At 39.2% G+C, this 13,666-nt stretch overlaps 1 protein-coding gene across 2 annotated transcripts in view; it reads left to right on the forward strand.

Annotated features, from left to right (window-relative positions):
- Nucleotides 1–13,366, forward strand: part of HIF1A (hypoxia inducible factor 1 subunit alpha) — a 45,429-nt gene extending 32,063 nt beyond the window's left edge. For both annotated transcript variants that reach the window (XM_075926365.2, XM_075926366.2), the window contains exons 7-15: nucleotides 1,404–1,510; nucleotides 1,688–1,835; nucleotides 3,027–3,247; nucleotides 3,432–3,712; nucleotides 4,269–4,391; nucleotides 4,650–5,044; nucleotides 6,040–6,148; nucleotides 11,752–11,875; nucleotides 12,024–13,366. In XM_075926365.2, coding sequence (XP_075782480.2) covers nucleotides 1,404–1,510; nucleotides 1,688–1,835; nucleotides 3,027–3,247; nucleotides 3,432–3,712; nucleotides 4,269–4,391; nucleotides 4,650–5,044; nucleotides 6,040–6,148; nucleotides 11,752–11,875; nucleotides 12,024–12,175 — 1,660 coding nt within the window. In that variant the 3' untranslated portion in view covers nucleotides 12,176–13,366. The remainder of the gene's footprint in view (nucleotides 1–1,403; nucleotides 1,511–1,687; nucleotides 1,836–3,026; nucleotides 3,248–3,431; nucleotides 3,713–4,268; nucleotides 4,392–4,649; nucleotides 5,045–6,039; nucleotides 6,149–11,751; nucleotides 11,876–12,023) is intronic.
- Nucleotides 13,367–13,666: the final 300 nt, after the last annotated feature.

The following is a 13,666-nucleotide window of genomic DNA, read 5'->3' on the forward strand; positions in this document are numbered from 1 at the left end:
TAAGGAAATAATTCCTGAATGGAATCATAACTTATGGAACCATTTGAATAGGTGAAATAGTATCTTTCATCCTCAAGGAGCCAAAGGCACTTGAAAAATTAGATACTTTTTCATAAACATCAGTAACGTGCAGCCACCTCTGAGGTGTAATGTGGTTGCTAATGTCCATGTTTTATATTTCTCTCTCAACCTTTTGCATGTGGGTAGTTGACCCCCTCTGAGCAAAATGCATTTATCTAACATGCTCATTGAAAATCTGAGTGTTTCAAGTTCTGAATATGGAATAAATAACTTTACAACATTTAAAACGCAGATCAGTACCAGTGCATACTATTTGCTTCTTATTGATAGCTTGCTTTTGATATTTGGATAGAATAAGCACTGGTGAAAGATTGCTTCTTCTAATATAAACTGTCGCTTTTTCAGGTTGCTGTTAGTCAAGCAGATATTGCATGTTAGAACAGGTTTGCATGTCAGAACTTATTTATATGCACAAAGTGCACCAATCTATCCCATTAAGTGAAAAGTGCAGTTGGTGTGTTCTGTGGCTTTTCTTTTGGCATCCTTAAAATGAGTGTTCTTGTTTTTTGTTCTGAGAGCAACACTGCCATCTAGAGGCTAAAAAGAATGTGATTTTGATTTAAATATTTTAAAGACTTTTTGACTTGCAAAAAGTGAAAAATTGTCAGGATTGCTGAAATTTCAGATTCTTATTCCTCTTAAATTAACAATTACAGAATAAAATAGTGTGCAGCTGGCATAATGTCCTACATATATTTGATTTAATTTCTGAATATAGTATTAGCAAGACAAGGGGTGTGACTATAATATAAGCACAAGTTGAATACTGCATGCTGTAAACCATTGTCCTATATTTAGCTAGAAAAAACTGAGATTAGATTTTAATAACCAAAGCAGAGGTTTATGAACATTCCGCCTAGCAGCAAAATTGTGCCTGAAAATCCTAGGGGAATAGGACTATGGAACTTTTTAGTTGGGCAGACATCAGGAGAGAAGTTCCCTCTTTAATCCTGCTTTAAAGGAGAACTCAATTTAAACACACCACTGTAGCTGGCAGTGTATTCATTTGGGTGTTTCTGGTTTGGAAAATATTCTCTTTAGAGCCATTAATATCTAAATTAAATCCTAAAAATAAATGGTTAGCCAAGTGGTCTTGGATGCAGCACTGTGTTCTTGGTGATACTATAACTGACAGCCAGAAGCTGGGACTGGTGAAAGTATGGATCACTCAGTTATTCTGTTCGTTCTCTCTGAAGCACTGGTAGAAGTTGCTGTTGGATATTGGGCTTGGATGTATCATTGGTCTGATCCAGTAGGGCCATTCTTATATTATCCACCTATTTCTGCTTTCACTTAACTTTTATTTTTTTTTCAATTTAAAGAATTACAGAGCTGATGGGATACGAGCCAGAAGAACTCTTGGGTCGCTCCATCTATGAATACTATCATGCTCTGGACTCTGATCATCTGACCAAAACACATCATGATAGTAAGTGGAAAGAGACCTATAACTCTGGAACTTAGGCCCTTCAGATAAGATAGCGTATGGGAGGGCAGAACCACTTGAAAGGTTTTAATACAAGTGGGGATCTGAAGAGATTAATGTATATTTTTGGTTTGGAAGAACGAAGTAACTTTATCGCTAAAGTTGATTTTTCTTCTTTAGTGTTTGCTAAAGGGCAAGTGACTACAGGACAGTACAGAATGCTTGCTAAACACGGTGGATATGTCTGGGTTGAAACTCAAGCAACTGTTATATACAGCACTAAGAACTCCCAGCCACAGTGCATAGTGTGTGTAAACTACGTCTTGAGGTAAGCTGTGGGTAGTTTAACTTTTTGAATGTTTCTTTATTATAGACTTAGCCAAAGCCCAATGGTGCTGGGTCAGTTTACAACAGTGGAGGATCTGACCTCCTGTTAGATAGTAAGTGCCAGAACCTATCTCCTTTACAAGTAACATTTTGCAATTGCCTAGAAAATTGTCAGTTATCGGGGTAAAAGGAGTGATGAACTGGGGAGTAGAGTCACTCTTTAACTTCAGTGGGAATTCTAGGTGTAAGTTAATGGGGAAATCTGAATGTAGAAGAGGGTGGTCTCTGCCCAGGTTCCTGGGTGTCATGGTGATGGATTTGTTCAAAGCCTAGATCAGTGGCAGGTGATTAACCAGCCTGCAGGCCAGACACAATTCACCAGGGTTAGCCCCTGATGGGCCACCACCACTTTATTTACCTGCAGATACAGGCACTTGCCACTCCCGTTGACTGCAGATCACCATTCCCGGCCAGTGGGGGCTGTGGGAAGTGATGTCCTGGTCTGTGCTGTTTTCCACAGTTTGTTGGCTGGTTACAGTGATCTGCAGCCAATAGGAGTTGCAAGTGCTTGTACCTGTAGAAGTGGCCCATCCCTGGCGAACCACCTTCTGCCTATTGCCCATCCATGGCCTAGATAGATGTCCAATCTCCAGTTACCTTTGTCCAGAGTTCAGTATCCTGTGTGTGGTGGTGTAACTTAGAACATTAATAGTTTAAAATATAACGGTTCAATCACTGTGGGGCTTTTTTTGGTTTTGTTCTGTTTACTCAAAACTTTATAACTTTTTCACTGGTAAAAATAACCGCATTGCTAATGTTGACTGCAACTTTCTGGTTTTGGAAATCTTTTGAGCTTCAAAATTGTGATAACCACTAAGACAGCCTATATTGTAGTTAAATGGCTAAAAGATTTCCATTTCTGTTTGGTATTTATTAGATCAGTTTATTACTGATGTTTTCATAAGGCACAGCTATCCTAATTACATAAAATGATCCTTTTTATACCATCACAGTTAATTGCAGAGAAAATTGAATTTGAGGGCAGTAACAGAATCTTTAAAACTCCTGTGTTAATGAAAATACATACAACACGAGCAAAGAGAAATAAAATAAAATTGGCAGAATCACTTCTAAACTTCCCATGAGCTGCAGCTGCTCTTTAAAGAATAATTTTCCTTTTTGTTTTTGACAGTGAAATTGTGCAGGAGGAGTTATTCTTTTCCCTTGGGCAAACTGAGCGCGTGCTGAAGCCAGTGGAGTCGGTTGATATGAACATGACCAAAATATTCAGCAAGGCTGACCTAGAAGATTCTAACAGTCTCTTTGAAAAACTGAAAAAGGAACCTGATGCTTTAACTTTGCTTGCGCCAGCTCCTGGAGACACGATTGTCTCTTTAGATTTCGACAGTAATGGTGGGTTTGTGTTAAATTCAGAGTCTATTGATTGATGATGATAATGTGTGATAAAATAAACACGAGAAAATAACTTGCCAGTATCACTTGCCTAACAAAATATTTCAGCTGCTGTTGTTTAATGAGGTCCATAGACACACTCAACGCTTTTACTTAGGTTGATGGTTTTTTTTAATTTTTGTAGAGTCTGATGAGCAACAATTTGATGAAGTTCCTTTGTATAATGATGTAATGCTCCCCTCATCCAGTGAGAAATTGCAGAATATAAATTTGGCAATATCCCCACTGCCTGCCTCTGAAACTACAAAGCCACTTCGTAGCAATGCTGACCCTGCACTCAATAGAGAAGTTGTATCAAAGCTGGAGTCAAATACAGAGCCACTAGAGCTTGCATTTTCCAGTCGGCCGAGGCAAGAACAGCCATCCAGCCCTTCTGATACAAGCACCAACCAAAGTTCACCTGAGGTCAGTCATGCCATTTGGGGAGATAATCATCAAAATATGTGTCGTAGGCTTTTGAGTAAATTTCTCAAGACAACATGGCGTGGACTGAGTTTTTAGAATATTTGCCTATTATTTTAATTGTGGCTGTATAATCTTATAGCATAGCCTGTCAAAAGATTACTTTTCAGTTTGAAAGCTATATATTCAGTTTTTAATAATTAGAGATTAAAAGTGCATATGAAATGTGTGACTGTTTTAAGTACAAACAGCTTAAGATTTGAAGTCTGTTTGTTGCAATTTAATGAGTGAGGTATAGCAAATCAGTGTGTAAACTTTTGACACACATACCTGTTCTACAGTGCCCAAACTGTGGCTGGCTGTTAAAACTCATGATGGTGAAAACTCTGGGTTCATTTAGATGAATGCAAATACTATCCAGTCCTATTAAATGTTTGCTCTTCTATTTTGGCTGCGCATTATGTGTCCTTTAAAGTGAAGCTATAGACATAATGCAAAATAACCCAATGTTGAACCAATGGAAAACGTGTACTTAAAACTGATTGAATTGTCTTGACAGCCCCATAGTCCCAATGACTATTGCTTTGATGTGGATAATGACATGGCTAATGAGTTTAAGTTGGAATTAGTGGAAAAACTCTTTGCAATAGACACAGAAGCGAAAAATCCTTTCTCTACTCAGGTATGTACGTTAAGTTAAACTTACATGTCATCTTAAGCCTGTCCTAGTAGTGAATGTTAAACAACCAAAGACTTGGTAGCTAATTTCTAAATAGTTTGAGATATTTAGAAAAACAAAACAAACGGCTCTCACAATGCACTATTCCACAGGCTTGGGGAGAGAGGAAATGGTAGACTGTTTATAGATCCATGAAAGGCATTCCTGGGTCTTGCACAGATACACTAGAAACTTTATTTACCCGTTTTATTATTCTTTCAGGAAACGGATTTAGATTTGGAGATGTTAGCTCCTTACATCCCAATGGATGATGACTTCCAGTTACGATCCTTTGATCAACCACCTCCACTGGAAAGTGGTTGTGCTAACTCTCAGAATGTGGCCAGCACCGTATTTCACCAAACTCAGACAATATCTGCTGCCGCTGAGGAAATAATACCAGTGAAAACAGAGTGCATGGATGATGTTAAAACTCTAATAGTTTCTCAGTCTCCTGTCCTCGTAATCAATGAAATCGACAGCACCCCAGCATCACCATATGGTGGAAATCGAAGTCGAACTGCATCTCCAATCAGAGCTGGTAAAGGAACATTGGAGCAGACAGAGAAATCTTATCCAGGAACACCCAATTTGTTAACAGTCACTTTGAGTAACAGGTATTTTGAAAACAAAGCTGAAATCCTGTTATCTGTTAATTTTGAAGAAAATAGACCTGCAATACATTTTTCTGCCTGTACAGTGGATCTTTGTGTGCTGTCTTCCTTTTAAAGCACAAATTAAGCTACATAACTTGTTCAAAAAGGGATCAAAGAAGATTCTAGGTTTAGTAAACTTACTAGATCCTTAACCATTTTTGTTCTGGTTCCCTTCATACCTGAGTGGTGCAAATAACAGTCCAATAGGCCAATTATGAGAGAGTAAGGTAAGTAATGTCCTGCCCAGTTTGTGATATGATGTGATGCAGAGACATAATTATGCCTTAAGCTTACATGTTATGCTTAAAATAAGATAGAGATTTTTATTATGATACGGTGACCAAATCAGAATTTCAGTCCACTTGATAAAACAAAGTAGCTTTCTTCATGCCCGCTGTCTGCAAAACAGCAGAATGACAGACCCTTAAGCTTTTTCTGTTTTTCTGCAGAGAGGAACTTTTTAAAGGACAGCCAGTTTTCTATGTTAGGATCGGAACTAGCTGAGTTTAGGAATATTAAAATGTGTTTAAGTAACCATGTAACCATTCTGGGAGCCTGCCTATAACCATAAACGCTAATCGATGAGCCTAGCCTCATCGGTTAACTGTGTACATGGTTACACTTTCACATCCCTAGTTGAGTTAGTAGGATGTAAAGTAAGAATTCTTTCCAATCATAGAAAACAGTGAATCACTCACATAGAAGATTAGTCTGAGGAATAGCCATGTTAGTCTGCAGCTTTAAAAACAGCGAGCATTCCTATGGGTCCTTGTTTCTAACAAATATATTATGTTGAAGTTGGTTTTACCCATGAAAGCTCATGATGTATTTGTTAGTCTCTAAGGTACCACAGGACTGCTCATTGTTTATAGAAGATTAGGACTTTTATAAAGTATTTTTTAAAAAACTGGCTTGAGATAGTAGGAATTTTAACTGACTGTATCCATTTTTCTTAGATCTAATCCAGTGGATGAAGAACTAAATCCAAAGATGCTAGCTTTGCATAACTCTCAGAGAAAGCGAAAGATGGAATATGATGGCTCACTTTTTCAAGCAGTGGGAATTGTAAGTTTTGGTATTTTTTTTAAATTACCTTATTATTTTCAGAATTAGCTCTTGATATGGAATCTTGACTTTAGCTAGTGCCATGCAGCAAAATCCTGTGGCTACAGTAATCATTTACATTAACAGCCCATGTCTTCCTGAATACAAACCCTCTGATTTCAATTCTTTCCCAGTATCAAAACAGCCTAAAACTACCCTTTCTGACCAGACAGATGTCTCAATTAGAAGACTGGCTTTTTCATTTGTGAAACAGTCACCTGGAATGTGTATGTTCTTAAATAGAAAATAAGGCATTGTAAGAATATCGCTAAAAACATCATGTTCAGCTGCTGACAATGTATGTCATTGCTTTTTTAAACTATGTCTCAGTCTCTCTCAATTGGAGAGAGTGCAAATAGCTGGAAAAGGAGCAGCATGGATTTGGGGAGAGATGCAACCTACAAAAATATATTTATAGTTCTGTACATCAGTGCTTTCTTTGGAACAAAATTACACTGTTTAGAATAGGAACATTGTGGCCGAATAGAAGCTTGAGTACGGTTTATCTTGTAGTTAGTGTTTGTACTAGGGATGCAAGTGACTAGTCAACTGATAAGCGCATGTTTATCGGCTAGTCGACTAGTGACTTGACTAGTCGCTTCTCCTCATCCTTTGCTAGCTCTATCAGAGAGGCAGCAAGGGAGGAGTGTCGACTTAAAAGCCAATCTCCCCCTCCCTCTGCAAGGGTGGGGCAGAGAGGCGGGGACTGGCCATGAGCCAGGACACCTGATTTCTGGTTCGTGCTCGGTCCTTCCTGCTGTGCTTCAGCCTTTGAAATGTATTAATAAGACCCTGGTGGCTCTAAATACATTTAAAAGGCAGAGCTACAGCGGGATTAGCTCCTGGGCCAGGAGTTAATCCCCCTGCGGGTCTGGAGTTTACCCCCTTATCAACAAATCCACTAGTCAATGGAAATTCCATTCACTGGTTGATTAGCTGATTAAACACCATTTAATATTCCTAGTTTGTATTTGTGATTAAACCATCATTTGTCCTTAACACAGCTGAAAAATTCCTTGTAAAATAGCTATGTGGTTTGTATTGTTTGTCACCCCAGTGTACTGCAGCTTTATCTAAATTCCATCTCTAGGGTTTTTTTTGGCTCAGTTTTATTTTGGGGGTTTTTACACTGTCCATCAGTATTCTGAAATCTTGGGATTTGACAAGACAGCTACGTCAAGGACAGAGAAATGTGTCTTGGGAACTTCAGAAATAGGCAATGAGAAATGTCACTTGTCAGATAAAATTCCATTTCTTTTAAAAACTTCAAGTTAGTTCTCTGCCATGGCCTGCATCTCGAGACTCTCTCTTTCTGATTCTTTGATCTATAATAAGTTCAGTCTTAGAATATGTCTGTGGAGCAAAAACCAAAAAGCCGCTATGGCAGCAGTTCTCATAGCAAGGGTCAACTGACATGGGCTCTCATTGCAGGGTTAAAAAGAGCAGCATAGACGTGTCAATTCTGGTAGGCACATGGGCTCCACAGGTCTCCCTCTGCTTGGCTGGGTTTCAGAGTGTGAGCCTCAGTGTCTACACTGCTGTGTTTAGTCCCAAAGCACAAGCCCTGTAGGCTTGAAATCAGTTAGCCTGGGCTCTAAGACTTGCTGCCAAGGTTTTTTTTGTTTTGCTATGTTGTCTGCTCTAGAGTACAAGCAAGCTTGCCAGGTGTCTAGTTTTTGGCTGGAAGGTCCAGTCAGAGAGGGCACCTGGCAGCGTCCTGTCAGCCAAGCTGTCCAAACATTAAAAATTGGGTTACTAGCTATAACCGGCTCTGGCCATTGCAGGGCGGGAAGAGCCCTGGGGTGGGGCCTAGAAGAGCTGCTCATGGAGAGAGGTGGCTGGCTGTCTCTTGACCAGCTCCAGTTTCTCCAGCAGAGAGGTTGTGTGGAAAGAATCCCCATTTTGCTCTGATGTTTTCCCTGGCCTCTTGCTTCAGGGACTGACACATCCCCATGCCCTTTCACACCACAGTTAGGCAGACTCCACATCAGCGCCTTCCAGGCCAACTCTGCAAGTACAAAGTGAATTACAGGTTGGGGGAAGAAACCAGTCTGGTGGGAGCAAGCAGGCTTCCGGGAACTGGGTGAGGCAGGGTGTCTGCTTTTCAACAGTTGGAAACCCTAAGTGCAAGTGTGTTTTTCTTTCAAATTGTGAAGTCTCCTTGCTTTGGAATGACTGCTTATGTTTTGAGTACAAAATATCTGAACTCTCCTCTCCCAGAAAGCTGGGGGGAACTTGTTCTACATCCAGTTCTTCTATAAAGTTCCTGCAGTTTAAGTGGTGTTAGTATTTGTTATGTAATTTAGAAACTCTTGTTTTTACTCTCCTTAGAGTCTCTTAATATTTTAATTTTAAAAAAATCCAGCATTGTCTCTTCTTTCTTTTTACTCTCTACATTCTTAGGCATGTTTGCTTGTTTTTTCCGATAGAGAACAGTGAATTCTTAAGACTATCAGGGTACGTCTAGACTACATGCCTCTGGCGACAAAGGCATGTAGATTAGACTACCCGGCATAGGAAAATGAAGCGGTGATTTAAATAATCGCCGCTTCATTTTCCTATGCCGGGTAGTCTAGAAGTACCCTCAGTGTTCTAATGCCTTTTGCTACCTTTGTCTTACATATTGTTGTTGTGGTTGCCATATTTTTCCAATTTAGGCCATTTCAACCAATAATGTCAATGATAAAATAGAAAATAATCTATGCTACAGTCATGTATTCCACAAAGCTGCTATCATTAAGGTTGTATTAAGGTTTCCATTTATACGGTGCCTCATCCTTTTCACATTCATCATTTTCTCAGTTTCTCCTTTTAGCTAAAATTTATTATTGATGATTGTCTCTGCTTAAAGGCAACTTCTCTCTGTTCTTGAACAGGTTGAACCCCTCTAATCCGGTACCCTTGGGACCTGACCAGTGCCAAACCAGAGAATTTGCTAGACCATGGGAGGTCAATATTGTTTAGCAGCATTACCAACACCTCCACTGCTTTTACTGGGCTCTTAGAAGACATTTAGGTGTAAATTAGAGCTAAATAACAACACAGAACACAGAGAGCCAGGACTGGTGGCTGTACACACATTTTATGGGACCTTGGGAAATGTGGCTACACCCATGATAAGTGGACATCCAGCTAACTAAAACCATGCCAGACCACAGATATTGCCAGAGCAGAGAGTACCGGACTAGAGAGGTTCAATCTGTATTTGAAAAATTTTTGCACAAACCTTTACATAGCCTTTTTTAGCACCATAGCATATGCCCCACTGTCGACTGGGTTCTGAGAATCTTTGCCATGGACTGCTGCTTGCTGTGTAGGTTTTTTTTAAGCATTGTTTTAATAAGATTTCAGAGTGAATTAAGCAAAAGTTAAGAAATGTAGCGTGATGTGAACTGCTCTGTTGCGTGCGTGCACACAAATCCAACCAGCTATGGTGTAGTGTGACTGAATAAATCTTACTATGAAAACGTAATCTTTAAGTCTTCTAACTGTTGAATCATTCATTTGTAACTTTTTTACACCAAAGGCAGTTTTTCTTGTTTATATAGATTTTACATATGCAGAAAATGCAACATACCTGAATATTTAAGTCTCTGGGATGTTCACATTCCACTGGCTTTACCCTTCATGCTTCACAGCCATCTACCAGAAAAAGGTCAGAATTTCCAAATCCAGGCACTAGTATTATCACCCTTGTCTACTGTTGCCCAGCTCCTAAGCATTTCTGTAGATGGTTGGCTTTCCCTTTCTTACCTGCTGGTTTTAGCAGACCTGTTTTCATACTTACTCCAGAAGGCAATAACTTTCCTACTGAGACCCAGAGCCTTCTGCTGTGTTCTGTGCTCCAGATTTTTTTGCCTGCTGCTGTTACAAGTGATTCTAGAACCACACCTGTGATTGAATGGGTCAGGATTCCACATTGGTAGGGCCCTACCAAATTCAGTCCTTTTTTATCAGTTCCATGGCCACGGGGTTTTTACGTGTATCAGTTTCTTGGTTTTAGATATTTACATCAGACATTTCACAGCATTGTAAACATGGGGGTCGCAACCCAAAAGGTTCCTAGAAGTGAGTCTACTCTCACCCTGTCTAGCCGGGATAAGAACGGCCATACTGGGTCAGACCAAAGGTCCTTCTAGCCCAGTATCTTGTCTGCCGACAGTGGCCAACACCAGGTGTCCCAGAAAGGGTGGACCGAAGACAATGATCAAGTGATTTGTCTCCTGCCATCTCTCTCCAGCCTCTGACAAACAGAGGCCAAGAACACCATTTTATCCCCTGGCTAATAGCCTTTTATGGACCTAACTTCCATGAAATTATCTAGGTTCTCTTTAAACTGTTATAGTCCTAGCCTTCACAGCCTCCTCTGGCAAGGAGTTCCACAGGTTGACTACATGCTGTGTGAAGAAGAACTTTCTTTTATTAGTCTTGAACCTGCTCCCCATTAATTTCATTTGGCGTCCCCTAGTTCTTCTATTTAGGGAACTAACAAATAACTTTTCTTTATCGGCCCTCTCCACACCACTCATGATTTTATAGACCTCTATCATATCTCCCCTCAGTCTCCTCTTTTCTAAACTGAAAAGTCCCAGTCGCTTTAACCTCTCCTCATATGGGACCCGTTCCAAACCCTAATCATTTTAGTTGCCCTTTTCTGAACCCTTTCCAAGGCCAAAATATCTTTTTTGAGGTGAGGAGACCACATCTGTACACAGTATTCAAGATGTGGGCGTGGCTAGGAGCCTCCAACTGGGACACTTCCAGGAGCCATGGGGTAGATCAGATATCACGGGAAAAGGTTTTTCATGGCAGTGAGACTAGTAGAGCTCCACACCGTGGCAATGAGAACAAAAGAGAGGAGGCAGCTAGGCAGGGAGGCAAGATGATTGGCATAGGGATGCAAAATTCACACAATAACTTAATATAAAAATCATGTAACCTTTTTTGCATGTGGGAAGTAGGAACACTAGTAATACTATATCAGTTCCTCTCCTCCTATATAGAGAGATTTCCATCCTCTTCAGTGATCTCTGCTGCTTCCTCAGACAATGGGTAAAAAAGTAGTAAGCAGTGGTTGGGTGTGAATGCGCACACACACACACACACACACACTCTCTGTCTCTGTCTAAGGGTGATGCTTGGTTTTATTAAAACCAAGGTTATCTCCTTCTTAGGCCATGTCGACACGAAATGGAAGATCACAGCTGCCACAATCGATCTTCCGGAGTTCGATTTAGCGAGTCTAGTTTAAGTGTTTGCTCCTGTGGGCTTCCCACAGTGGGGACAGCGGGGAAATGCGAAACAAGGTACTGTACGTTGACTTCAGCTACACAATTTATGTAGCTGGGATTATGTATCTTGCTTCAGCGTTCCCTCATGATGTACACTTGGCTTTAAACATGAGTCTGGAGTAATTTGCTCCAAACTTTTTTCTCTCATGTATGGAATGAATTCAGTTTTAAATAGTAGAAGCATATTGGTAACTATAGTGACAAGAACTGGTGATGATTTCCTCTTGACATTTTTGCATATAATTTACTGGGGTTTTTTGTTTGTTTTTAAAGGGGTCTTTATTCCAGCAGTCCGGTGATTGTGGAACGAATGCATCACTTTGGAAGCGTGTAAAAGGATGCAAATCTAATGGCCAGAATGGAGTTGGACAAAAGACAATCATCTTATTATCAACCGGTTAGTACTCCCATATGTAGGAGAAGGGGTGGTGGAAACTAAGTATTAAAACTGTACTGTCTGGTGGAAATCGCCTCCCCTTATAAACTAATTTGGGAAAAGTAAAATACAGTAAGTAATGTGCATTTATTTGTATCTTTCTTTCTAGATATAGCAAGTAAACTCCTAGGGCAGTCAATGGATGAGACTGGACTACCACAACTTACCAGTTATGATTGCGAAGTAAACGCTCCCATACAAGGCAGCAGAAACCTGCTACAGGGTGAAGAATTACTTAGAGCTCTGGATCAAGTTAACTGAGTTTTTTCACAATACTTGTTCTTTTTTGGACACTGGAGAATCATCACCAAAAGCAGTCTATTTATATTTTCTATATCTGATTTTAGAAGCCTGGCTACAATACTGCACTAATTCAGTTAGTTCAGTTTCAATCCCCTTTCTACTTTTACTTATTTTGACTGTCTTTTTCATATATTCTTTATGTAACAACTCAGATTATAGTGCAATTTCATAATTCTTTGGTACATACTCTTTAAGTCCATTACATTTATACATACTGGCAATAGCAGCTTTGAAATATGCACCTATTTTTAAAAACATATTTATTTTTAGGCCGGAGAGTTTCAGTGAAAGAGTCTTATCAATAAAATGTCAACACAGTAAAACTGTCAATACTTCCATCCTGCTCTTCGTAAGTAGTTGGAAGATGTATGCTTCCAGTCACTTATTTGCAAACAAATTTTTATTTTAATGATTTTTATGTAGCCACAATCGCACAATATATTTTCTTAAAAAAATACCAGCAGTTCCTCATGCAATATAGTCTACATTTATAAAACTAGTTTTTAAGGAAAAGAACCTTTGAGGAGTTTGTTGCCTATGAAATCATGTTTAAATCTGGAGGATGTCATTGTTTTTGTCATGTTGTAATATAAACTGTGTTTCTAAATGCTGTATTATACTTATAACTGAAATGAGTCTAAGTACAAGGGAAGGGTTTTATCTGGAAAGGACTAACAGCATTTTATTTGGATACATTCTCTTAATTTACAGAGAAGGTTTGATGTTCCTAAAGTAGTCACTTTGCCAGCTCAAAAAAATCCCTACCTGTAGTTGTGAAAGTTGATGCTAATATTGTGTATCTGATATTAAAGCTAAATGTTTTGCTTACCCTGTGTGGTATAGGTGATATTTCAGGCAGATTGTAAGACATCATGCATTGTTAGCAAAGTTGCCTAGTACATCATTGAGTTGCTCAATATTTGATGTTTTGGTTTTATGCACCTTGTTGCTGTTAACATCCATATTTTCACATAGATTTCAATAACAGTATATTTTAGAAACCTTTTTATTTTGGAATAGTTTGTCTCACATCTTATTTCCTATATGTACTGTACAGATTTTTCGTTCACTCGTTCTTTTTCTCTTTGTGGTTGGATCTAACACTAACTGTATTGTCTTATTACATCAATAAACTATATGTGGACCAGGCTCTCTTGAAGTGAATTGTCTTTTGAGAATAGTGACACCTTAATTTGTTGTTTGTTTATGACCAATCAGTGTTCACTCACTTCAGTAAAAACTCTAAGGCTGTGTCTAGACTGCAGGGTTTTTTTGAAAAAAAAAAGGCTACTTTTTTCGAAAAAACTTCACCTGCGTCTAGACTACAGCCGTGTTATTTCTAAATTAAATCGAAAATGCGGCTTTTCTTTCGACAGCGGTACTCTTCATTTCACGAGGAAGAACGCCTTTTTTCAAAAGTGCTCTTTCGAAAAAAGGTGTTCTTGAATG

This window comes from Pelodiscus sinensis, chromosome 5 (genome assembly GCF_052426305.1).
Source record: "Pelodiscus sinensis isolate ZL-2025 chromosome 5, ASM5242630v1, whole genome shotgun sequence".
Taxonomy (NCBI): domain Eukaryota; kingdom Metazoa; phylum Chordata; order Testudines; family Trionychidae; genus Pelodiscus; species Pelodiscus sinensis.